General features: G+C 43.6%; 1 protein-coding gene across 2 annotated transcripts in view; it reads right to left on the bottom strand.

Annotated features, from left to right (window-relative positions):
• Nucleotides 1-3285: 3285 nt before the first annotated feature.
• IKBKB (inhibitor of nuclear factor kappa B kinase subunit beta) overlaps nucleotides 3286-27407 on the bottom strand; it is a 48297-nt gene continuing 24175 nt past the window's right edge. The window contains exons 6-22 of one of the 2 annotated variants that reach the window (XM_019742104.3): nucleotides 26775-26863; nucleotides 25612-25701; nucleotides 23037-23161; nucleotides 19459-19566; nucleotides 17899-18028; nucleotides 17325-17519; nucleotides 16392-16506; nucleotides 15173-15296; nucleotides 14441-14592; nucleotides 14221-14282; nucleotides 13048-13157; nucleotides 11828-11877; nucleotides 11618-11717; nucleotides 11256-11403; nucleotides 8272-8399; nucleotides 5622-5712; nucleotides 3286-4227 (exon numbers count right to left, since the gene is read on the bottom strand). In XM_019742104.3, the coding sequence (XP_019597663.3) occupies nucleotides 4171-4227; nucleotides 5622-5712; nucleotides 8272-8399; nucleotides 11256-11403; nucleotides 11618-11717; nucleotides 11828-11877; nucleotides 13048-13157; nucleotides 14221-14282; nucleotides 14441-14592; nucleotides 15173-15296; nucleotides 16392-16506; nucleotides 17325-17519; nucleotides 17899-18028; nucleotides 19459-19566; nucleotides 23037-23161; nucleotides 25612-25701; nucleotides 26775-26863 (1874 nt within the window). In that variant the 3' untranslated portion in view covers nucleotides 3286-4170. Of the gene's footprint in view, nucleotides 4228-5621; nucleotides 5713-8271; nucleotides 8400-11255; nucleotides 11404-11617; nucleotides 11718-11827; nucleotides 11878-13047; nucleotides 13170-14220; nucleotides 14283-14440; nucleotides 14593-15172; nucleotides 15297-16391; nucleotides 16507-17324; nucleotides 17520-17898; nucleotides 18029-19458; nucleotides 19567-23036; nucleotides 23162-25611; nucleotides 25702-26774; nucleotides 26864-27407 lie in introns of both variants that reach the window. The other variant, XM_019742103.3, reaches the window with a different exon arrangement.

The following is a 27407-nucleotide window of genomic DNA, read 5'->3' as shown; positions in this document are numbered from 1 at the left end:
GACATCAGGCAATACCTGCCTTTCATACTTACTGTCAAAACTTTCTGTAAGAATACTGGGGTGCAAAAAAAATGTATACACGTGACTTGTATTCATCTTTTGTTGTCAGTGTATATTATTGCAATTTTAATAGTTTATTTCCTTTCTTAAAATGTGTATATTTACAGTGCAGTCCACTATAATGAATATAGAATGCCGCTACAATGGCGTTCTCCTGTACTGGGTGCAGCAGGAGTCTTGGATGAAATATGCCAATAGGAAAGCCTCCCATACAAAACTTTTTAGCAGATATGCCATCCAATGTCAAAACATATTTTATTTTGTATTCCCTTGCCTTTTGTGGTATGAGCCAAAGTGAAAAAAACCACTAGGGAGGGAGAAGTGCTTAACCTAGATAATGAGCAATGAAATTGTCATTACAACATGATGACCTATATCCAAGAAATTTACAGTTCTGCTTGAGAAATGAAAATGTGACATCAGCAATATTTTATTTTACAAGAGTAACTCCTGGGGTTTATACTAAGCTGCCAATTTCAGGGAATTGCTTTGTGTGTAAATAAAATTAAAAGCTTATTACATGGTCTTATTACATAATGATACATGGTTGCTATAGAATAATCTGAAAAATGTATAAAAGGAGAAAATTAAAATCAGTGATCATCTAACTATCCAGCTTAACCACTGTTAATATTTTGGGATCTAATGCAGTTCTTTTTAAATTCCCATGATTTTTCAATTATGGAATGCTGTAGCTATAATTAGTTTCTTTGATTAGGCTGTACTTGGTTGTTGTTTTTTTTAACAGTATCAGTGTACATCCTAAGTTACGTTTACTGGACATTTGTATTTCTTTTGTGAATTTCCTATTTATATACTTTGTTCATCTTTCTAATGGAGTAGTTGTCTGTTATTCGATTTTTAAATATATTACTACTAACCCTTTTTGTACATTGTGTATTTTTGTAAATATTTGTATTTTCCCCTTATCCCTTGCCTTTTAATTTTATTCTGCAGCTTCTTAACTCCTTGATTTCCACCTTCATTTAGATATATGAGTCATCTTAGTTTTTTTCTGTTCTCCCTTTTTCCTATCCAATCTCTAGTCCTGGCTGTATTCATATTATTTTGTTCTGAAAAAGGAGCATCTCTCATTAAATAAAAAAGTTATTATTCGCCTCTAAATAATGAAAGTTAGGTCTTTAGGGATTTGTGGGATCACTTTTTACATGAGTTTTATGTCAACTTAAAAAAAAATCAGTGCCAGAAAATCCAAGGAAAATGATCAATTCTCTTTTCCTCACCTTCTTGGACCAACAGGTAACACCTTATCCTTTTAATCACTCTCTTACTGAAATAATTTGTTTTCAGTTGGCTTCTAAGATAGCACATGCTCTGCATTTTCCTTCCTCCTTACTAGCCACAAACTTCTCAAGTATGTTGTCTTGTTTTGTTCTCTGTTTTTTGTTTTGTGTGTTGGTTTCCAGCTCCTCCTCCACTCTCCAACCTCCAACCTCTATGGGAAAGTGCCTCAGGCCTTGATCTTCTAGCCAACTTTTCCATCTTGTCCAGTTTCACCTTTGTAAATGCTTGAAAGCTCCTAAATTTGTATTTCTAGTCCTGATATCCCTTAAGCTCTAGTCCCATGTATGAAACTGCCTAATGGATATCTCTAGTTGTCCATAATAAGTATCTCAAAGATAAAATGTCCTACAGAACTCTTGATTCTTGCTCCACTAGCTTCTCCTTAACTTTTCCCCATCCCAGTTAATGATGCTTTAATCTAACTTGCCAACAGGCCAAAACCATAGGAGTCACACCACTCATCCAATCTGTTAGCAAGTCTTGTCTGATCTGTCTCCAGAATACATATTTGAACTGGATTACCTCTCACCATCTCTACCCTAGTCCAATCTACCATGATCTCGCTCCCCAATTACTGCCACAGCCTCCTCAGTGGGCTTCCTGCTTCTGCTCTTGTTCCCTACAGGCTATTCTCCAAATGGGACAAGAGTGATTTTTAAAAAAAACATGTGTGTCAGAATGTCATTCATTTGCTTAACTACCTTCTCGTTGCACTTAGAATAAAATCCACACTTTTTTCCATGGCCTACAAGACCTAATGTGATCTATCCCCTACCAACTCACCTTTATTTCTTGCCACTTTTCCCTTTGTTTAGTACACACACATCATTATTTAGTACACACATGTACCTGCCTTAGGTCTCTTCTCTTACTGTTCAGGACTTTGCTTGGCTGCCCTCTTCTCATCATTCAAATCTTAGCCCAGTAGTCACATCCTTGTCACATTTCCGAACAACACTAAGGCGCTCTCTATCCATTACTGTGTTTTATTTTTTTCATAGCATTGAAACTATTCGAAACTTACAATTTGAAATAACCTATTATCTACTCCCTGCTCTACTCTTCTCCCACCTATGTGAACTGTAAGCTCACGACAGTAGGGAGTTAATTTTTGTCACCTAGAGTTGCTAAAAAAATACTTGTTGAATGAATATCCTCAACTGCAACTTTGCTGAAGTGTCAAATATTTCAAATTACACAGAATATGGACACATCATAATGTAAGATGGCTAATCATCCTGGATTGGCAGTGAGTGACTGAGAGCTTTACTGGGATACAGAACTTTAAGGGCTAAATCCAGGAAAGTTCTGGGAAGTTGGTCACCAAAGATTGGTCACCATTTTAACAAATTATGATACTAACAAGATGTGGTCAACAGGTTCTGCGATTTAAAGCAAAACAACAATAACAACACTAATTTTACCACAGGCTCATTGATATAAACAAAAGTTAAGTTCCTAGGGCATCTCATCAACACTGTAGCGAAATGACATTGAACGAAACAATGTTATTTGAGGGCCTGCTATACTTTTATGTACTAGTGTACAAGGTAGATCTCCAAGAGGTAATCAGACCATGAAGCATTTCCAAAACTTACTTACCCATGCAACCCTCTGCACTATTTCCATGGAAGCCACTTTGTGAAACTCCTCTATTCCAACTTTCTTCTCCAACCAAACATACCTATTTGTGACCATCTGACCTTGTTTTGCTTTCCTGCTGTATTTCATATAAAGGTGAAATTCTGTATGTCAAAGCTGTGCTAGTGCTATGGCACTGTTTCATCCAGGCACTATTCCAGTTTATAAAATTCCCCATTAGGTAGGATTTTGAGTTCGTCAGTCCTAACCATAGGTATTATAAAAATGGATTGTGGAATCTTGTATAAGTGTTTGAGTCATGTTATGAGATATAGAAACTATTTTTAAAATAAGTCAATTTAATAATACTGCTAGATGACATGAGAGGCAGGGACTCCCCGTCTCATGACAACCACACACAGATATGTCTGAGCAAGGACAGGAGGTTGGCATTGTGGTCAGCAGGCTAGTGGTAGACAGATAACCTTTTCGTCTTCTTGGCAACTCACTCCCAGGTAACCTTTGGGATCCAAAGGAAGGGAGTTGCTCTTTCATCCTGGCTCTAATGAGTCATTCTGTGGCTGAAAGGACTACAGACAGGTGGAACTTAACATTTACCTACAACCTTGCCGAAGGGAGGACAACCACCAAAGTGTAGGTAAAAGGAAATTTTTAGCAGCAGTAAAATAAAAAGAGGAAGAGAGAGGATGGGGCCGTGCCACGTCCAGATTTAAAAGTCTGTTTGAGAAAAGCCAAATCCGGTGAAACACTAGCTGTGAGGGCAGGTGGATCAGGGCCTCTGGAGAAGAGGAGGGGTCGGGAGAGGACAGGCTGGCAGGGAGTGCAGGTTGTACTTTGTACTGGAAGATCCATGGTAGACATTCATTTGCCCAGCGGTCTGTGAGACAACTGTACTTTATGCACTTTTTTCAGAGCAGAGAAAAGTAGCTGCCGTGGCTTGGTCTCTGTACACGCACGTACCTGGCATCAGCATTTGCTGAGCCTCTGTGATGGAGGGCTTCCAGTGTGCAGACAAGTTGTTGGCAGTGCCAACGGAGGACCACACCCTTGGTCCACAATGAATGTCACAACGGCTGGGGAAGTGAGAAGATCTCCACCTGGGTGCCAAAGATCGCTGGGACATCATTACAGCAGGGGCCACAGTGCGAAGACCATCAGACCAGAAGCCCCAACAGGTCCAGGCCACCCACACAGTCACGAGGCCTACTCCAGGCTATTCTGCTCTTCTTCCTCCGTCTGTAACCAGCTCCAGTCTAGAGACTGAAAGTCAACAGGCAGGTTAAAAATACAGTGGCCACCAATACACCTCAGGTTGTTTTTAAATATTTTCCAGAGGCAACCAGCACAATTTAGAAGGAAATTTAAATCCTCTCAGTAATAAGTCTTATTATTGCAGGGTATCCTTGAGCTGAAGTGACATATTCTGTCACTGTACAGGATTTTTTCTTTGGACTGGCTTGGAGTCCCTGAAATTCTGTGACTATGGAAACTGGAAAGGCAATTTTAGTGTTACTTGTGCTCACAGCATTTATTTATTTATGCTCACTGTGGGTGGGGGGTACCAAGAGCAAATCTCAGCTATTGAATTCTAACCTCACCAGATGAAATGGCCTGATAAGACTTCCTTTTCCGCTGGCAGAAGTGCAAATTAGCAGTGAAAGGATAAAATATACAGTGCCAGGAGGAAGAATAGCAGCAATAAAAGATACAGAAAGGCCCAAGTGCTGGAGAACAACACTTGAATAAATAAAAGGTCCTTACAATTAGTGGTATCCCTTCTGATTCTCCCGAAAACTGAGCAGTTAGGGGGAGGCTAGCAGGTGATTGACTGCGTTGGCAGGAATCGGTTAAAGATCGGAGGGAATGACGGAGGATCCTCGCAGCAATGTTAGCTTTGTGTTAATGTACTATCTTGACTAGTTTTTCTTCATGTTAGCTTCCCTAAAACTACTTCTACCTACTACTAAGCTCTGAGTCCCTAAGAAACGGGGCCATGACACATTCTTGCTTTATCCCTGAAGTCTAGCTCAGCACCCCCTCCACCCACACACAGACACTCAGCAGTGGTAAAAAGGTTGCAGGGGTGCAGGGGAAGGCCTCGGAATAACGTTACCTTCTTCATAAGGACCAAGTGTTGTAAGGATTAAATGAGATAATACACATAAAGTACTTGTACCCATTCAGTAATCGTTAGCGTTCTTATTATCGTGCATAATAATAAATATGTACAGGTGACCTGTGAAAAACGCGCAGGTCCACTTATATGTGTTTTCAATAAATATAGTAAATGTATTTTCTCTTCCTAATGATTTTCTTAATAACATTGTCTTTTCTCTGGTTTACTTTATTGTAAGAATACAGCATTATAATACCTATAACATACAAAATATGTATTAATCGACTGTTTATGTTATCAGTAAGGCTTCTGGTCAACAGTAGGCTATTACTAGTCAAATTTGGGGGAAGTTAAAAGTTAGACATGGATTTTCGACTGTGCAGGGGGTCAGTGCCCCTAACCCCCACGTTGTTTCTAGCTGTACTAGAAAATCCTGTGTATACTGAGAACGAGGAAACACTAGATTGCCTTTCCATTTTCTTTTTCTCGTCTGCTGTAGAAAGGACATGGGATAGCTGGGGTTCACACAGGCTATTACCTGTAAACTCTGGTCCTGTTCTTTCATGGTGTCTTGTATTGCACTTTCTAGCTGGCTCCAGAGAGTATGTGCTTCAGCCATCAGTTCTTCACTAAAGAAAATGATCGAATTATTAGAAAGTGGTATTATTTATTAAGAGCTAATACTACTGTTTAAAAACATGCTAACAAGCTTTTGCAAGATTTAAAAATTGAATAATAATTATTTTGGTTCTTGTCTTAAAACACCATGTCATTGACTAGTGACTTCATTCATCCAGTTAAGCACTTTTCAGAAGCCCAAATCCATCTGTAAATATTACTGGTCACAATGTGAAAACGCAAACAGATCCCTGCTTAATAAAAAGTTAAAAGTGAAAGAGCTCTTTCAGACTTAACTAGATAGCTGAATTTATTAATTCTCTCCAAAGTACCAAAATCTAAAGATATCTCCCAAATCACCCATTTTTTTTTAATTTTTGAAATGGAAAAATATATATAAACCAAGCAATTTCACCAGATTTCCACAGTTCCCTGAGATCTGCAGAAAAGCAAGTTCTGGAAACTGATTTCATTAATCTGCGTGCTCTCTCTTTTCTTTGATAAGAAATGCAGTGCCTTATCAAGAACGGGCCATGGCGAGCTAGAGGACAGTACAATAAGCCATCTGTCCTTTTCTAACCTCAGCTCTCTGTTGTGGAGAGACAATCTGCAACCTGTGCTCCCAGGATGATTTTTCTAGAGCTTTGAGGATATCCTTGGAGGGAGTATGACAAATCCAGGAAGACAGTGCCCTGGAACTCCTCTCACCTTGCAAAGGGTAATACTCTGATAGAAGGAACACAGGGGCACTTTTTTGCTTAGCCTCATCTATGGGGCTACTAACTAGGTTAAAGGCTCAATGCCAGCTCCAGAGGGCAATGTAAGAGGCACAAGACCTGTTTCCTATCCTCAGGGAACTCACTGTAGGTTGGGGAGAGAATTAAGAACCTAAGGCCACATCTGATTAAGTACCAAAACAGCATAAGCTATGAACTCCCCAAGCACAGGAACAGTACTTTTAAAAACAGCTTTATTGAGATAAATTTATATACCATAAATTTTACCCATTTAAAGTGTACAATTTGATTGTTTCAGTATACTTACAGAGTTGTGCAACTATCACAATAATCTAGTCTTAGGACATTTTCATCACCCAAAAAGACATATTCCGCCCATTGTGAGCCACTTTCCATCCCCTGTCCCCACCTGTCCTAGGCAATCATTAATCTATTTTCTATGTTTATAGATATGCCTACAGGAACTGATTTTAACCACCTCCAGTGCCTAGGGCCTGACACATAGATGGTGCTGACTAAATGGGAATGGGACTGAATTAGAAGCAAAAAAAAAAAAAAAAAAACCCACAGGTGGTCAAGAAGACAGCAGTCCCTGTGTGCATGTGCACTCAGGGCTTTGGAAGAGGTGAGAAGCAGATGTGCCCTCCAGATGGGAGGACCGCTGGGGGTGTGGGGGAAGGGCGTTGGCCAGACGCCTGGTTCTCAAACTTCAGTGTGCATCAGAGTCAGCTGCGACTTGTCAAACATGGACCACTGTGCCCCACCCCGGACCTTCTGATTCAGAATCTGCATTTCTACCGAGATGCTGTTGATGTTGCTGGTTGGACTCTACTTGAAGATAAACTGGGCCCGAGTGAGGACTTTGTCTGGGGACAGTGGATCCACCCGGAGAGCCGCTGCGAGGCGGCCGTGATGCCTGCAAAGGCTCAGGCTGGATCCTCCAGGCAGTGGGAAGCCCTTGCTAGTTTCTGACCAAGACATACCTTCCAATGGCATTACGTGAAGACTAACTGTACCAGTGAGGGGTTGGAGGCAATATAGACAGGAAGCAGGGAGGCAAAAAGCCTTGTTCACTACCTCTATGGCAGTCGTCCAACTGCCAGGAGGGGAAAGGAAGGGATGAGTGGGAGGTGATGCGAGGCAACAGATGGAAAACAGTAACTTGGTAACTCAAAGGGGTGGTGGGGTGAGAGGGAGGAGGCAAGAGCTCAGGTAGGATGAACAGGGAGCTCCCTGAGGGGAGTCTGCTTTTGAAGAACAGATAATGATGGCTGGACTACATGACAGCATGTGACTGACTAGCACTTTCAATATTCTCATTGAGCAATTAGTAATCCAACCCTCAGACAAGGAAACTTTAGTTAGCAAGTTACAAGGGACGACCGTGTTTCCCCGAAAATAAGACCTAGCCAGACCATCAGCTCTAATGAGACCTTTGGAGCAAAAATTAATATAAGACCTGGTCTTATCTTAATATAAGACCGCGTATTATATAATATAATATAGTATAAGACGGGGTATAATATAATATAATATAATATAATATAATATAATATAATATAATATAATATAATATAATACCAGGTCTTATATTAATTTTTGCTCCAAAAGATGCATTAGAGCTGATGGTCCTGCTAGGTCTTATTTTCTGGGAAACACGGTATGAGACATTCATCCCTGCAGTGCCTAGCAGATGTAACAAACACCAAGGAAAACATACACAAAACCATTAAACAGATGAAACAGTCTATCAATGATAAACATGCATTTCCATCCCATGACCTACAGATGTGCCCTTAAATATTACACTTGGCACTATTAACGATGACATACCTTTTGTTGCCTGACTCAGGTAAGCTGTTGGGGGCATTGGGAGGCTGGGACATCAGCTGACCAGAGTGACTAAGGCGAGAAGCATTCATGCTATCTGGGCTTCCACTGACAGGACCACGGACCTTGCTCTAAAGGACAGAACCAAAAAAAAAGAAAAAAAAAGTCAACAAAATTTTGGAGCAAAGGGATAATTCGAATTTTGCCTTCACATACTATGGTATTTTCTTATGAGCCAATTGGCCACAAGACACATGCTATTCCTAGAGAATATCAGTCAACATCTCTATCCGTGACAACAGCTAATAGTTTGCATTTTAGTTTTAAAAATGTTTATTTATAGGTATACTTTTTGATAAAAGATTCTAAATGTAAGAGATTTGAATTGCCTGTATTTGTAGGCTGTATTTCATTAGTTTGATCGCTTAATGAACTCATAGAAGGAAATTGGAAGGGAGATGTTTTTACTCTTTTCCAAGTAGGAGACTGAAACACACAAAAAGGTTATCAGTGACTCTGTGCATCACCCATCTGTGGGACAGCTGAGAAGAAAACCGAGATACCCTGACTCCCGGGCTGCAGTAGCCGCTCCACGTCAAAGCCAAGATACTAAGCCAATGGCTCTTGCTCCAGCTACTTGCCCCTCCTCACACCTGCGGCCCAAAGACATGACAGACAACCAAGCTTCTCAGCACCTCGGCCACGTCTCCTCGCCGAGGCCCCGCCACACTCTCCTCTGTTGAGCTCTCCTCCTGCTCACTGACCCCTGCCCGTACCCTCACTGCAGCCTGCAGCTCTGCATCCTTCTCGCCTCTCAAGCTGTGGGGCCCATCCTGGCTCCACACCTCCCTCCCACTGCATGTCCAGGTGCAACTTCATCCAGCCATTCAAGCACTCAGTGTTGCCCTGTTCTCTGTCCTTCTGCTTCCCCGCAGATCGTCGCCCATGGAGAGACCCAGTCATCCACCTCCTCCCCTTCTGCCTCGGTCTGCACGTGAGGCAGGAGCCCACTCCTGCATGATCGGCTCCCTTTCCCTCCCACCAAGCTGTCCTGTGAGGATGGTGGATGAGGCTACTCAACTCCAGCGCCCGCGAAGTGGCTCCCCACGCTCAATGGTGAGGTCTGCCAAAATCTCAAATCTGTTCTTCAGCTGCCATCAGAGTGATTTTTCTAAAACCCTCATGTGATCAGACCATTGCCGTGCTTAACTTCCTTCAACGTGAAAGGAAAAAACAAATCCTGCAATGTTTCCTCTATGCCTTCAAAAGACAGTGTGGCCTGCGTGAGCTAGCTAGCTCTTGCCTCTCTCTCCAGTTCCATCCCAGTGACACCCCAGCCCCACACGACGCCAACCTGATTATACCCCATTCCAGCCTTTTGACAGAGCAACGTCTCTGTCCTGGAATGTCCTCATCTCCACCTACCCGCCTCCTACTCATTCTTCAGGTGAAACAGCACCTCCCTGTGAACGCTGCCTGTGGTTCCCTCGCCTCTGCCTCTACGGTGGAAGCTGGGGTTCTTCCTCTGCATTCATGCTACAGCTCATGCTACTCTAGCTGCTGTACTCTACTTCCTGCCCTAAACTGTCCTCATTCATTTCCTGCCTGTGCCCCTCACCAGATTATGAGCTCCTTGGGTCAGGTGCCATGCTTTTCTTCCTGTATCTCCCGTTTTCATCACACTGCTGGGCATATAGTCAGTGCTCAAAAAACGTTGAATGGATACAGATGGCAGATCAGGCCATGGCCTATGAACACTTTGACTTTCCTCTCCCTCTTAAATCCTCTCTGCCTCGTCACCTCTCCCCTTCTCTTTTCCTCTTTACTTCCAGGAGGAAATACCACTCACCCCTTCCCAAGGCCAAGCTTTCCACTCATGCTTGTGATGCTGACCTTTCTACTGTTCTCAGGAGTGGAGACTCAACTGCCTCTTGGCTCTGATACTGTGAATTCCCTGGTACACTTCCTCCATCTACTACTTGGCCGACAAATATGCTCCAGTCTCCATGATCATAAACACCAGCCATATATCCCGCTTCCACCTTAAGCAACTATCTTCCTTCCCATTCTCCTCTCTGCTCTTCAAGGCTATCGATGACTACGTAGCTCTCTTTTCAACCTCTTTAACTTTTCTGCAGCCTTCACAGTGGAGGCCACTCTCCATCAGCTCTGGCTTCCATGGCTTTTGCCTGGCTCTTTTCCTTTCGCTGTCCTGGGCTCTCTTTTCTGTGTTATGTTTTCTTTGTGAGCAACATTCAATGAAATCACAGCTCCACTAGGACGGTGGGCACAGAAGTGTGAGTTCTGATAGCAAGCAGCAGACACAGATGAGGGTCCGTCACATCATGCTGACACGCCCTGTACTGGGCTAAATGGAGGCCCCAACACGTCTGTCCATTCCTAACTCCAGGAACCTGGGAATGCGAGCTTATTGGGAAAACGGTCTTTGCAGATGTAGTTAAGGATCCCAAGATGAGACCATCCTGGAGTATTCCAGTGGGACCAAAATCCAAGGACAAGAGTTCTTTTAAGAGACCCCGAGAAGAGAGACACAGGGAAGGCCATGTGAAGACAGAGTCTGAGACTGGCGTGATGCTGCCATGAGCCAAGCGATGCCTGGGGCCGCCAGAAGCTGGAAGACACAAGGAAAGCTTCCCTCGGGCCTTCAGAGGGAGTCTGGCCCTGCCCACACCTTGATCTCGGGCTCTGGTCTCCAGAACTGGGAGAGAATACTTTGTGGGAATTGATTACAGTAGCCACAGGAAATGAATACATACATAAATAAAAACAACGGGCCTAGGCCCTAGCTCTTCCCCTCCCTGTTCACTCTAACTCGTGGAGAAGTGAAGACTGAACAGCGGCTGCTGAGTCGTCTATCAGTGGGCTTGTGGTCTCCCTGGCAGGGCAGTGGCAGCTGCACAGAGGTGGAAAGGCCCCGAGAGGCTGGTCGACTGAGGGCTGTGGGCCTGGTACAGGGGCTCACTCACACAAGCGATCTTCAGGAGATTCCAGAGTTCCTTCTGCCGCTTCTCCTGAAGACGAACAACAGTCTTCTCGTCCTCATTCATTAAACTTACTACCTCTTCCACCTTGGGCAACAATTCCAGAGCCTTCTGCTTGCAAACCACAGTTTTACTGTGAAAAATAAACAAGACAAACTCCAGTGGCTTTTGGGTTGGAGAAAGTGGGAGAACATAATCCCTGGCAATTATGAATCCATTCAACGGCTGCAGATACATTTTCTTCAGGTGGTTTAAGCGTATCAGAGCAGAGCGAGGAAACGGCCTCACACAGCCTCGCTGCTTCTCCACACTGCATCTCAAGTAGGAAAGTAGGGGCTTGCTTATACCTGAGCTGTGTATAAATCACGCGCACTTTCTTCTCGAAGGCTTGGATTGCCTGAAGTAGCAGCCGTACCATTTCCTGACTGTCACCCTCAGTTCGTTGGTCTGGAAAGAGGGAAGGAGTTGCACAGTTCCTCCAGGAGGCTAGCACAGAGTCCCAGTGCCTCACACCTGAGACAACAAGGAACCCAAGGCAGGCATAAAACCCTACTTACCTCTTGGTTTTTCCCTTAGTCTCCTGTAAAGCTCCCTCGCTTGCTCTTCTCTGAAATATACAAAGAAGAAGCTATGTCTAGATTTGAGGCCAAATAAGCACATTTAAAGCACTGATAAGCTACTTCCTGCCAGCAGAATTACTGATTTCTAGAATCATGACTGGCAATGTCTTGACTGGAGAAAATGATTATTCCTGGAGATATTATAGGCGATAACCTACAGCAAGGGAACGATCACCCTCATGATCAAAAATCAAACATCTCTAAGGTGTAATGAGAGAGAATCTTAAGGAAAGGAGTCTCCACTCTGTCCCCGGAATTCCTGTCCACTTGGCTTCCGCAATAGTAATTCCAGGAGCTGTCACTGGACCCACACCTGGAGAACATGGCTTCCCCTTGAAAACTCAAGCCCGCGTGCACACAAACTGCTATCCCTTTCTCCCCTTAACACAGTGAGACTGGCTGACATTTTCAGATTGAGACAACTGACTTTCATTTGAAAACTAGAGGGGAATAAAGGGTTAAATGATTCGAGAAAATGTACAAATAATCAGGTTTCTGATGTTTGGGCTCCTGGTCCTGGGAATCCTAGTAAAAGCATCAGAAGACACTGCTGAGCCCAAATGAGACAGCTCCTGAGAGGTTGATGTGCTTGCCTGCCTCCCTCCCATCTGCACTTAGGGGCTGCATGCGACTGTGAGATTTCTTTTAGGTAGGGCGCTCTGCCTGGGCGCTTCGTCCCCTCCCGGAGCCAAGGCCAAAGTCCTGATAAAGATTCAAATGAAGTTTCCAGGTCCAAACTTCTAGGAGTTGCCAGGCTTCTTCTCTGCTCTACTTTCTGCTCTCTGAGCCACCCCTGGGTCAGGGTGGGCTGGACGAACAGTGACGTTTGATACCATGGGAAAAGCTCCGGGCATTACAGCCTTTATAGTTTATGAACTACTGCTCTGTGCATTATCTAAACTGATCCTCACATCTCTGGGAGGTCAGTCTTGCTGGCCCCTCGATAGATATGGAAACTCAAGCTCAGAGTGACGGTGACTTGCCTTTGCTCATCTCTGGACCACGCCGAGATGACTGACTGCGGGGCATGCTCTAGAGAATGGCCTCACAGAGCTTCCGTAATAACCACACGGGACCCCACACACATATGGAAACTCTGGCTGGGGCCGTGTGTATGTTGGGGACAGCGTATGGTTCCCTGCCCAGATGGTACTCACAAGTCGTCCAGAGTACCCCCCTGCTTCCGACCCATCGGGCTCCTCTGCAAGTCCACGATGTCCGTCTGCAGTGCCATCATCCGTTCCACCAGATGTTTCACTTCATTCTCCTGATGAAAAATCTGCGCTAATGTCAACTGACATAATACCAGCACTCTGAGATGTAAGATGTTCAGGGAAAATCCTCCACACTCACTAAGGACTCCTGATTGACTGGCTAGAAGGAACATGGACTGTGAAGTCAGAACGACTTGGCTTTGCATCCTGGGGCCCCCACTTTCTAGACGTGTGACCCTTGGGCAAGTTACTTAACCCTTGTCTGCAGTTTCCTCCACCACAAAACAGGCTTCTAATAGTGCCACTTTAGGGATTAGATAAGATAACCTATGTAAGTATCTGGCATGGTGCAGGGCATACAGAAGATGCCCTCCGCATATTCTTTCCCTTGTCTTACTTTGCCCATCCTCTGCCACCTATATGGGAAGGCCTGGGCTCCTTTATGTCATAGATTATGTACATGAGCACCAAGATGGGTGGAGCCCTCACCGTCTCTGGTTAAATAAGGTATTGTCTAGATAATAGCTGCCTTTAAGTATCCATTCAGTACCGATTTATAGAAACAGACGTTAAAACACAGAGGTGAAGGTCCTTGCCCAAGTTCACACGGGAAAATGTTGAAAAAGCCCAGGAGAAGCCTCAGAGCCCAAGGTTCAGTCTGTGTGAGGTTCACTTCCCTTGCCTTAACAGTTAACATTTTTCAGTGGCATTCGATAAACACTGTCCTAAGACTCTGCCTAGACCTCTTTTTCCCTATGGATTTAACGTCCCAATAAAATTCGGCAAAAACCTTTGACTAAATGAAGTGCTAATCATTCTTCCAAGGCCCATTCTAACAGGAAGAGGTCAGGCTTCCCCTGAAGGACACTTCACATCGTGCTCCTTATTCAAATCTGGACCAGCTCTGTCCATCTGTGTGGCTCTTGAATCTGCCCCCTTTACTGGCTATTCTCCCAACCTCTTTCCAGAAAGTCCTAGGTAAAGTCGAAGAGCATGGTGAGAAAAACTTGAATTCTGACATGCAAGACTGACCTACTCTTTGAAGAGAAAGTGGAAAATGGAAAAAAAAGCCTCATCCCCCTTGGTAAGGATATAAACCTAAAATGAGTCTCCTACCCGCCCACAGAGCTCCACAGCCTGTTCCATTTCCCTCCAGGCCAGCAGCAGTTTATCTGATGCTGGAAAAAAAATGTAGGGAAAAAAAAATTGAAAAACACCACAAAACCAAAACAGAAATAAGCAACTCAATTATAAAAAAAAAAAAAAAAAGAAACCTCAGGAAGAGAAAACAAGAATGGAATGGGCTCTCAAAACGCATTGCAAAGAGTACACTCACTTATCCCAAACTCAGTTTGTTCACTATACTTCTCCAAGTCAATCTGGATGCTGGTCTTAAAGAAATCCAACTTGGCCTTGAGCTGCTGAGACATAGAAGCCATGGAATTCTTCATCTTGGAGAGGCAGCTGTTATTCCGGAGAAGATTCATCCTGCAGGGACCACAAAAAACAGAGCCTTGGGGCATCTCTGGGATCCAAATACCATTTCCTGTACAATAACAACACCACCTCAAATGCCAAGGCAGGTCCCAGTTATAATTATTATTATAAGAGCAGCCACTTATAACCATAGACAATTTTCTGGCCCTCAGCAATGCATGTGGTTCTGCACCTAAATTGGAACTAGGCTGAGTACTACACAAAGGGCCAGTAACCCAAACTAGTCATAACCTGGGGAAAGAGCCAGTCAGTCCCTGGCATGACAATCAGGGGAGTGTTGCTGACCCAAATTGCAATGAGCTCCTCCACGTTCCAAATTCTGCCCCTGGTTCAACCAGCCCAACCCTCCATTTTCACTCCTGCTCCACGGGCTGACCTCACTCACCCTGTCGGGTCTAAAAGGGCCTTTCTCCATCCAGCTCAGTGGACCACTTCCTGCCCATCCAAACCAGTGTCTCCCTCTTGCCTCTCCTAATAGTTGCTTGTGGGCCCCTGCCTCTGCCACCTCTCTGTGGCAAAAGCCACCAAGCCATTTTAAGTAAGTTAAGCCCCAAACCGCCTGGCACAATACATGGCAGCTCGCTGTCCCTGCTGCAGCCGGTTACAGTCCTCCTTCAGGGTTTGGATGCTGTGCCAGACTTGGCCCCACACTTTCCTCAGCTGGAAGAAAGACAGGTTCCTCTTGGGCTCTTGGACTGGAACAGAGACACACACAATTGTCAGAGAATAACTCCCTGACGATGAACCGCATCCCGCTTGGCGACAACACTGGCACTTTTACCTTCGTGCACATTATGTAACCGCTGTGCTAGTACATAAGGTTTTTGGGTGCTATGCCTGGTTACTACCTCATCCATTTTTTTGTACCACATTTCAGCATAAGCAGGTACCAGTCAATAAATGGCTGTTAATTTGAAGAAACACTTTGTGAACCAAGTGGCGAGAGTCCATGTACACGGGCTCACATATTTTCAATAGAAACTCTAAATTTCATAATATTTAAGGTCGTATGAAGTTTTCTAAAAATGCAGCTTCAACTAGCAGTACTGGAAGAAGATTAAATGAGCAAGAAGCCTGGAGATCTCTAAGCCCTGTGACCCTTGATCTGTGCGAGTTTATTCTGTGTGAGTGTGTGGGATCAGGAGTGGAAGATGCATTAACATGTCCATCTAATGTTCGCTCAATGGAATACTATGCGGGCATTTAAAAAATAGGCAGCTCTATATGTACCAACAGGGGAAAAAGCTCCAAAATAGTAATATATTGTTAAATGAAAAAGGCAGGTAGAGAACAGTATGTATTGTATGCTACCATTTGTTTGAGGGAAAAAAAGAATTATATACACATATAATTTATAAATGCATGGAATACCCCTGGAAGGTATAGCCAAGAATTTGATAGCAGCAGTTTCTCTGGAAGATGCTGTATATCCTTTTGTACCTTTCGATTTTTTTGGTACCATGTGCATGTATTAATTATTATAACTATAAATAAAACTTCAAAAATAAATAAAATAGTCATCTGATTCAAGTTCAGTAGCTCACAGGCAGTCTTCTCTGTCTTGTGTTTAAAGTTCTACCTATGAGGTTGACGTTAACTGAAAACTTCCTTTGCTCTTTTTCAGCGGGGCTGTTCCTCACGGGTCCCTAGTAAAGGAGGCTGCCCCGAGCACCGAGTTAGCTGATCTCCCTGGTGTGGACCATCCCCTGGTCCATGTCTCTTGCTCCTGCCTCGTCCCATGCTTCGTAAGTGACTTAAAAAAAGAAAAACAAAAGCAATGATGTTCTTACGGATACAGCTGACACTTTCAGGTTGGGGCCGTGGGGAGATCTGAGTCTCATAGGCGATTTTACTGTTGTCAAAGAGAAAAACGAGATCCATGTCCAACGTGCGGCCCTCATTTAACTGCAAAGGGACAAGGACAAAATGAGTCTCGTAGGTCCAACCCCTCCTCTTTCCAACTAATAACGAAGAGATTTCAGAGCATTACCCACGTTTCATGCATAGCATCGTCTTCACCCCGTGAGTACTGAGCATCCATGAGTCTTTCTTTCTTTTTTTTTTTAAGGAGGGCGCAGCTCACAGTGGCCCATGCGGGAATCAAACTGGCAACCTTGGTGTTATTAGCACGACGCTCGAACCAACGGCCACCAGCCCCTGCCCCCGCCATGAGTCTTAATGACTCTGGCCTCTACTTCCTTTTCCTGTTCCTGTAACACTTATTTTCTGAATGGACACCTTATTACAGCTTATCACATTCTCTTTTGTTCTGATTATCTTTACTGTACAATTTAGACGTTTGCTATTTCCTTTCCTCTCCAATGACTGTTTCTCATATGTTAACTTTATTAGCTACTTGGGGGCAGAACCATGCCTCACTTTGCTTCGGCTGTCAGCACAGTTCTGTACGTGAAAGGTACATCATACATCGTTTTGGTTGACTCAGAAGAATGAAGCATTGCTTTGGCAACGAAGGCAAAACAAAAGGCACTCTAAGTGGTCTGGAAGTAACAAGTCAAGTGTGGAGGGATTCGTGCGTCACATTAGGCCATACAAGGGATCTTATAGTTCAACTTAGAGAAAAACACCAAACAAACAGGTAAGTGTGCGCACTGTGTTCCTGACAGAATTGATAAAGGAGAGCTAAAATCTGAATGCACGATTAGTTTCCTTGCAGGCAAAGTCAGGGGAAAACAGCATTCTGCAAGAAGCCCGGGGCTCACCTTGCCGTCTGAAATACACTGAGTGGCAGGCTTGTCGGGGATCAAGGCCAGACCCGCCTCTTGCAGCAGCTCCTGATCCTCCTCGGGGATTCCTGTGTCTTGCTGGATTCTGTCCTTTAAGCTCTGCAGGCTCTCGTCCTCTGTCACCGGGTAGGTGTGAATGGTGCCCGTGACCATGTTCAAGATATGAACCAGCTGCAACACAACCCAGATGTTACTGGAAAAAAACCCATCCCTAAACAGATGTCCATCTCTTTGCCTGGATCCCCTGCTACCCTCAAATTTCCCAGCCACACAAAGCAAGGGCCTAGCTTGAGGAAGGGGGTCCGAGTGCTGTGGTTTATACATTTCAGTCTATAATATTCCTGCTTGTCCACAGCTACAACCTTACAACCAACGATCATCAGCGCAGGGTCCTATCCTCTCACTTAGGCAGAGGTACACTCTCACAGCAACCTCAGTTTCCCCTCTGGTCAGGGGGCCCACGAACTGCTTCGTAATGAGCATTTCTTTCCCCTAAGAACTGCCGCATCCCACGGGGACCTGACCTGCGGCCTCAAGGCTCCACGCTCACCTTTAAGTTTAAGATGTCATCCAGGGCCTTGAAGCAGCCATTGGGCCCGTACACAGGATCGGTGCCCCTTTGTCGGGGGTGCCACATTAGCATCAGCTGCAGCCACTTCTCCAGCCGCTGTGCCAGGACGCTGAGAAGAGAGGAGCACAGTGCAGGAGGAGACACCTCCACTGCCAGCCTCAGGCTGCCTCATCGTGCAAAGCGCACACCTCACATGCATTGCTCCATTATACACACAGGTGGCAGCCAATAAATGATTATGGAAAATGAATTAAACTCAGAGAAAAAGTAACATTTCCAACTAAATTATCCAGATGCTCATCACCTCTCCTGATGTGCTAAAACACGCCCACAAATCAGGGATTTCTCAGCAGATGGGTCAGCAGACTGATCTCCAACTGGCTGTTGGAGAATGATCTGTGAAGCTTTTTAAATGCACTTTCCAGGCATGCCGACCTCCAGGTGATCCCCACACACAATCTAGACCCCATGCTGCTGGATTTATTTTGTTAATCACCCCATCAAAGGCAATAGGTGGGTTCACATGACAAAAGTCACACTCCGTCCCTTGGCACCGCACGCTCTGCAGCTAGCCTCCTGTAAGCACGTTCAGCTCACCTCTTAACATCATCCTCCACTACAGCCGCTCACAGAGGCCAACATGGCTACTCACTGCTCTGCAAAATGTGCCTCTGCTCCCCTCAGCCTTTCCCTTTTAACTTCCTTCCTCTTCATCTATCCATTTCCTACACATCTTTCCAGATCCTTCCACGATGTTCTAGCTCATCCAAAGTCATTCCACATAGCTCTAGTCCTACAATACCTCTACCCATCCTCTAAATACTCATGGTAATTATTATCCATGCTACTCAAGTGTGTGTGTGCCTTGTAGCACACACAAAAGCTGCCTTGTAACTTTCTTTTGTACTATTACCCAAGTCTATTATTACTTAACTGTTTATACTCTGGCTCTACGAGTAGATTGCAATGCTGTTAAAACTACAAAGGTTTATTTGTTGGCTTTGACACAGTATTAGGCTACCTGAGGAGTGCAAAGAGAAATAAAATATAATTCCCTACCCTTAAAAGGCTTACAGTTGAGTAGGAGATCATTTCTATGGAAAACCGAATGTAATACAAGGTAGAAGCTACTAAGGGTAATAAGAGGTACCGATAAATTGTTATTTGAATTTAGAAGAGAAAGGCTTTCCAGATGGGAGTAAGTGGTGGGAATCTGTTCTAAGTTTAAGATCAAGGTGGATTGTGTATGTCAAGTTCTTAGTCATAGGATGATAACCTGATAATCTATTTAAAAGCCTATGGATGACACAAAGGAAAGGCCACGTGAGGGACACATTGAGAAGGTGGCCATCTGCAAGCCAAGGCAAGAGAATTCAGGAGAAATCAAAGCTGCCAATGCCTTGATCTTGGACTTCTGATCTCCAGAAACATGAGAAAATAAATTTTTGTTATTAAAAAAAAGAAGCCTATCGATGTCACCTCAGACATCTATTTCGAAAAAAGAAACATATGTAGAAGAGAAATGCCACTGTGCCTTACCTGTTAAGATTATTGGGGTAGGGTAAAGAGCTTGAAAACTTCACTGCTCCATTCAAGTCTTCAAAAACGACAATATCCATTTCACTCTTCTGCCGGACTTTGGAATGCCTGCAATCATGTATTCTTGTTGATTACAGCCCTTAACGCTGCAACATATCACTTTACAGCTGTACAGGATACCCCCCACGTCACTATTTAATCTTTTGGGATAACAGTCAGTGCATTTCCACCCTGCTAGATGGCATCTTTGAGAGTTTAAAAAAGGACAGTCATGGCTGAATGAGTGAGGAGTCACTAACCATTCTGTGCCAAGTCCTGCAGACAGAATGGCTTGCTGAAACCTTATCTCATTCTTGTCTTATCCTTATTATTTTCTCTACCTTTCATTTTATCTAACTCAAAACTCTCATGTGTTGATGGAGGCTAAAAGTAGGACTTCCAAACCATGATTATGGCACACATGTCACATGTACAGGAAATTGCACAGCACATACACACACACATACACTTTCCTCTAAATGTATGTTGCTAAATATTATTTCTAAGGGTAAGTGAACTTTTACATTTCCCAACTTAGAGAACTTGTTGATGCATCTGAAGTAGTTTTTAAAGGAAAAAAGATGTTTAAACCCAACTGGTTTCAAATCTTCTCAGTGACAAGGGTGATCATTTGAATAATGCTTTCTAGATAACCAAGTCCTCTGACACTGAACATGTACCCCTTTGCCATGACAACCCCATATGCGGCAGACACTGTTTTTAGACCCCCATTCAATGGAAAGGAAATGAAGATCAGGTAATTTGCCCAAGGTCACACAACTAGAGAGTGGTAGACAGGGATGCACATCCAAAGTCTGGTGCTCTTTCGACTCTGTCTGAATGTCCAAATACTTCCTTTGCAAAAAACACCTAAGAAATTCAAATAAAAAGTGTTCACCTGTGCAACTCTCATTGGTAAGGGAATCACATGGGAAACTCAGAAGAGCTGGCGTGTGGGAGAGGCTGGTGGGTCACAGCTCTGTCTGAGGCTGTGCCTGTAAGTCACCATCACCAACACTGTCATTACATACAGAGGGGATGGTCCTCTAACAGAACACTGAGCCTGTCAATGTGAAATTATAAAAATGAAAGGACATAGTAAGTAAAATGCTTATTGCTTACGTCCTAGATTGCAAAATAGAATTCTAAAGCTGAAATTGCATTTGTCCTGAAATTACTATCTACCTGCTGTCTGAGATGAGAGTGAAAATTTTAAAAGCTGTCTAAGCCTTACAAAGCAGATGAAACAGGCACTTCTCACACATGAGTGCACTCAATAGCTCCTTACATGGCACCAGAGAAGTCCTTTTGACAGTGGTCACCTGGCCTTCCAGCACCAGAGGGCAGTTCTAGGATGCTGGTTCTGTAGACAACAGACTTCTATGAACACGCCAAACCATTAGGAATATATTTTCAAATGGCACTTGTTCTTCCAGTTCTAATGGATTTTAACTCATCTTGTTACAAATAATGGAAAAACTCAACATCTGAACTGAAGAAATGCAGTTATTTCCTTGGTTAGTTAAAAACACTATAGCTGCACAGATATGTAAAATTATTTTTATGATGGTTACATTATGAGATGTGACTATAAATTAATGAGTGAATTCCCCCAAATTTAGAATCTGTAAAGGTTTAAAAACAGTCACCACAGGAGGGCATACTTTGCCATTCTACCTGACTCCTCAAGGGCAGGGACCTGTCTCATTTCATCTTTGCTTTTCTAACATCTGGTAGATAAACGTTGACTGAACTGAACACATCACATAAAACTACTCTTCTACCAGATTTCAAAAGCTACATCTTATTCTTATCAATAAAGAGTCTCATGATTTAAATACCTATTTTTGAAAAAGTTCATTGTTTTCACTACTTCTAGAAAGATACTTAGAAAAGTGACAACAGTCAGTGTTGGCAATAGTGTGGTGAAAGGCACAGCTCTGTATGTTCCTGGTGGAAATGTTATTTATACAACCTTTCTGTTGAGCACTTTGTTAATACACATCAACAACCTTTAAAATATGCATAATCTTTAATCTGTTCATTCCACTTCTAGGAATTTATCCTAGGGAAAAATAATTGTGGATATACAAGGTTTTTCCTACAAGGATGTTATTCTTGGTGTTATTTTAGTAAGTAAAAATTATAAACTACCCATACTTCCAACAATGGGAGATAAGTTGCATAAACTATAGTACGGCCACTCAGTAGAATACCAAACAAATAATACAGTATAAAATAAATCATTTTCAATAGTAAGTATAAAAAGCGGGTTATATGAGAGTATGTAATTTGTGTGTATGTGTGTGTGTGTGCATGTGTCTGTGTGTGTGTTTTTAAGTATAACACACACATTGAAGAGCCTGGAGATACACAAAAATGGTCATGGTGATTGTTTCCAGGGGTATGTGAAGGAAATTCTCACAGTGTAAAAATGCTTTAAGAGCACATACAGAACAGAGTTCATATTATACTACCATTGATGTAAAAAAGAGGAAAAGACACATAAATGAACAAACAAACCAATACATGCCAATGTGCTTGGATATGTACAAAACATCCTTTAGTTATAAAAATAATGTGTTGTGCATTTTATATGTATAAAGTTAATCACTGAAGTTAATTACTGAAAGAAGCACACCAAAAACCAATGCAATCGAATGTCTGTGGGAAAGAAAACTAGGTGGGTTTGTCACTCTGTATACTCTGTTATACTTTTTGAAGTTTGAACTATATGAACTAATTACTGCCCCCAAAAAATAAAAACTGAAAAAAAATTTGAAAAGTAATGTCGTTTAAATTACTGGGTGGCCTCTCAAGAAACAACTCTGAATGAAACCTAACTAATTTAGGGGAATGTTAATTTTTAAATTATACATTTCAATAATTAACTTTTTAGTAATTACTTTCAGTAATTAACTTCAGTGATTAACTTTTATACATATAAAATGCACAACACATTATTTTTATAATTAAAAAAGTTAAAGAATATAATTTTTTAAAACTTAATTGTATACTTTGGTTTTTTATTAGAAAATCTTTTTTTGTAACTTATTTGGTTCACATTTTAAGCCATCTTCTTATGCTTTTGAAACAAAAATTTATATTCAGGTATAGACAACAATAGATTTTCATGTAAATATTTCTCATTTGTCATGTGTATATATCTTTAACTTATTTACTAAAACACAAGTATTTTCAGTGTAAGTGCACAAATATACACAACAGCCTGTGTGAATGGACTGACTTATTGCTACTGAATATAGGGCTATTTGTGTCATTTATATAGTATTATATTCAAAGATGTTAATACCTGACAACTGCTCTACTTTTCTAGGTTTTTGGAGCTTGGACTGCCCACACGCAGGGTCCCAACAGGACTTTCTTTTTGGAACACAGACCTCAGATGCGTCAGGCCTAGCCTGGGAGTGCTCAGTGAGATGCGAACAGGTAAACTGACATGACAAAGACAGAAGGACACACTTCTTCCTTCAGGAGACCCTCCCGGCCCTGCCCCAGGGCCATGTCCTCTCACTCACCATTGCACAGGCTGCCAGTTGGGAAGGAAAGGACGGAACCCCGTGATGCACTCGAAAGCCAAGGTGCCAAAGCTCCAGTAGTCGACGGTCACTGTGTACTTCTGCTGCTCCAGCAGTTCCGGGGCCTGAAACGATGCATGGTGGGGACACGCCTGAGCTTCTCCCTCTTCTGAGGAGCCACCACAGGAAGGGGAACCAGCCCTTCTAATCATGCCCCACACTCTCCTGGCTCCATCCAGGGGGCACTGACACATCCACTCAAGGGTGAGGAGGTGACCACATTTAGGTGGTGGTATCTAGGATTTTTCTGTACCCCGTTCACTCATGATGCTGACACAAGGGCCACTAGTGGTACTTTTAGGTAGACCAGAATACATCACATACCCTTCTCTTGGGCTCTGTGTAGAGATGGGAAGACAGGCTACATACAACAAAGGACAATGATACTGGGCTGTACACACCAAATGCATCGTACATACATTAAATGCTGACCAAGTCTCCTAAACTGATGTGGTTTATGACATGTGGGCATACAATGGGATGGAATATATACAATCCGGAGGAAAAAAGCCAGATGCGTGACTGCTGCCCAAGCAGGGAGAGCTGGGTGACCAAGGAAAGCTTCGAAGAACAGGTGGGACAAGAGCCAAGCTCCGAAGAAGGCTCCTCACGTGAGTGTCTGCGAGGAGACACTCATTCCAGAAAGGACCATCACAAGCAAAGGCTGTGTGCTATCTGGCTGGAATTGTGACGCCTGTGGAAGGGCCAAGCAGTCCAAACTAAGAGGAAAAACTGGGATGGTCAGGTCACTCTTTGTGTCTAGTTATGGACAGAGGTTTAGCTTCTGTACGTGAACGATGTGACTGAGCATGCTGGTCAGAGCATGGAGTCACCATTTAACTGCTGCTGAGTTGATGAGCATCCCAGGAGCCACTCCTGGGCCTACGTGCTCACATTCCACAGACACAGGCACCTGAATCACAGCCCTCCATGAGTCACAACTCTGCAACCTCCAACCCACACAGCAGGTGATAAATCGGTGGAGCCCATTACCTTAGTTGGTGGGATAAGTAGTAAGTATAAATGCACTCAGAAAAACTTCAAAGAATTTCTTTTCCTTTTTATTTAAGAACTAGATAGGGCATTTTAGCTCATCTAGCTTAGTAGCTTTCAACTGTTTTTCTTTTTTAAACTGCAGACTCCTTTATTCAATCAACATTTTCCTGGCTGTTATCCACAAGCAATCTACAGTAGTACCCTGGTTTTCGAACGTCTCCATTGACGAACATTTCGGTTTACGAAAGCCATAAACCCGGAAGTAAATGCTTCGGTTTTCGAACACGCCTCTGAAGTCGAACAGGTCACACGGCTTCTGCTGAGTGCAAGATCCTGAGGCCTCGCTGTCGGCTGTTTTCAAACATTTCAGAACTCGAACAGTCTTCCGGAACGGATTACGTTCGAAAACCAAGGTACCACTGTATTACCCAGTCTTGCTGAGTCTCTTGCTAAGCATTTCTTGCATCAATCTCTATGTCTGCCGCCAGCTCTGGACTGCGTATCACAACAGCCTCCTTACTACTTGCCCAGATTTACTTCTGTTCAGTGAAATTCATTTTCCCCATTGTTTCAAAAGTGGTCTTTTTAGAAGGTAAACCTGATACCGCCCCAACTTAAAATCCTTCAATGTCTCTCCAGAGGTTTTAGGATAAAGTCCAAAATCTTTATCCCAGCTAAAAAAGCCCTGAATTATCTCTCCCCTACCTCTCTCTCCAGCTTCAACTCAAGATACTCTCTTCCTTCTTCTTTAGGTGCCAGCCACACTGTCTGGTCTCCTAATGTACTATCTTCTCTTTGCCTGGAATTTCCTCTCACTCCCCCCACCTCCAGCCCCTTTTCACCTATTCTTCCTTCAGGTCCTCCTAATATATACTCTCTTAACACCCTGCACTTCCGCTTGGCAGCACTTTCAGAAACTGACTATAATGTCTCAGTTATTGGTGTACGTACCCGTGTAACACCTGCTTTCGTGCTAAACTCTAAGCTCCTAAAGGCCAGGGACATGCTTGTCTTTTTTCCCATTGCATCGCCAGCTCCTAGCACAGTGCCTGGCACACAGACTATACTCAGTGAGTATTTCTCGAATGAATGAGTGACTCACATAGAACCCCAATATTCAGACCAAGTAACATAAAGAAAGGGTGGGAGCTCAGACCTCTCATCTCGTACTCAATGGCCCCTGAGACACATGGAAACTGGCCTCTACAGACCAGCATGAATCTAGTTTAAAGTCTGTTTTCAGATGAAACACTGAAGCGCAGAGGTTATGGGATCTAGACAAGGGCACACTAGCAGAGCTCTTTTGACATCAGAGATGGCCGTATCTTTCCACAGGGACTCTGTGTTGACTTGAACTGATAATTATGGCTCTCACCTCATGCGACAATTCTTACGCATCTAGGAACCATCCAAAGAAATGACAAGACTTAGACGCGAGAAGGCAAATACAGTATAGAGAAGAGCCCATGAATGTTGCCACCAGAGACTCACCAGCAAATTTGTAAACCCCATTTCTTACCAGGTACTGCAGGGTCCCCACAAAGGAAGTACAGAGACTGCCCTGATCCAGTTCCTTGGCATATCCTAGGTCAATAATTTTGTGTATTAACTGGAAAAAAAAAGGAGAAACCTGAGAGTTATGAGAATACACTATCCTCCTATAAAAATTCTGATTGTTTGCTGACAGAGCAGAGAATATTTCTGAAATCCTAAGTTCCTCAGAACCACCAAATACACAGAATGCCCTGAATGTCATAGACAGAGGACAAAAGGAAACATACGCTGTGAAAATGTTGGAAAAAGGCATATGTTCTCCCATGCTCTGTGACCAGTCACCAGAGGGAGACTAACATTAAAGCACCAGCCCTCAGGATCGTTAACCCTGGACTTTATGATGTGAGAGACCAGGCCAGTCCCTTGTCAGTAAGTACCTTTCATTCTTAACTCTTAGAAGCAATGGTGAGAACGTGTGAACGGGAACAAAGGTGAGCTCTGTGGTGGTCCTGGGCCAGCCGAGAATGCTGACAGAAGCAGTCTCGGACAGACTCAGTGACCCATGAGTTGAGTTACTACACTCCGCTCAGCTGAGCCCTGGCTTATCACCCCAGCTGAAAAAACAAGGCTGTGAAAGAACACAACGCCAAGCCCCATGGGGAGGTTACCGCCACACCTGTGTAGGAGAGCCACTGAAAAGGGTCACTGAGAGCTCTGGGGAAACTGCAGGCTGGGCCAGGCTCCACGCACAGGTGCCAGCGCCAAACACCTCTTCTCAGCCATATCTAGAACAAACTTAGCACTCGTTTCCCTGTTAGCATCAAAAGTGGACGCTCTCAAACAAAGGAAAACAAAAAGTCTATTTCCAAGAAGTGCTAGTCCCAAAGGTTGGTGGGGGGCGGGGGGGTGGGGGGGGGGAAGGTGGGAAGACAAACATTATTTTCCTTATCAGATTCCTGCATCTTGGGCAATTAACAATGTGATTCATTCAAACTTGCCTCAATCTCCAAGCAAGAACTTTCTGCTGGATTTTGTTTGAAATCAAAAAAACATTCCCAGAGAATCAAAGCAAATACAAACGCAAGCAAACTGCAAATATAAACAAACATGCAGAGCTAGTTCCTTATCCACCAGAGCAGCTTCCCTGAGGCAATCCCAGGACTTTCCAAGTCCCAGGGGGTCACTCACTCTTTGCTCTCCTTGCTGCAGAACGATGTTTTCTGGCTTTAGATCCCGATGGATGATTCTGTTTTCATGGAGGTATCTAAGTGCAGAGGCTGAGGGTGGAAAGGGGAGCGAGTTTTCATTATGCCCAAACAATGCTTTTCATTTCAAAATCGCCTCTGCTGTGAAAGATGAATGTTGTGTGTCCCCGAGACATACTCTGACTTTCAGCACAGCCTTATGGTGGAGGGACAAGGCCTGAGCAAATAGGGGAAGGGGATCTGACTGTGCGAGAACTTGGATCACCATGAGAATCAGGCTTTTTCATGCAAAGAACTTGTAGCCTGGAATCTATGAGGTCACCAACCACAGTCTAAAGCAGTTGTCCTCATGTGGCATTGTCTGGACCAGCAGCATCCAAACTTGTGAGAAATGCCATGTTCTCGGGTCCCAGCCCAGACCTGCTGTATCAGAAACGTCAGGGGTGACCCTGCAGTTTGTATTTTAACAAGCTCTCCAGGTCATGCTGATGCTGATCAAGTTTGAGAAGAGAAACTTCTCCAGTGTAGAGGTTTAAAAATCTGAATTCTACAGATGGGTAAGAGAGAAGGGCCCTCTGTGCAAAGAGCACTTTGGTTATCTGGTCTAGAGTCCAAT

This window comes from Rhinolophus sinicus, chromosome 16 (assembly GCF_057876585.1).
Source record: "Rhinolophus sinicus isolate RSI-liver-muscle chromosome 16, RSI-T2T, whole genome shotgun sequence".
Taxonomy (NCBI): domain Eukaryota; kingdom Metazoa; phylum Chordata; class Mammalia; order Chiroptera; family Rhinolophidae; genus Rhinolophus; species Rhinolophus sinicus.
This window is presented reverse-complemented; position numbering and strand designations above follow the sequence as displayed.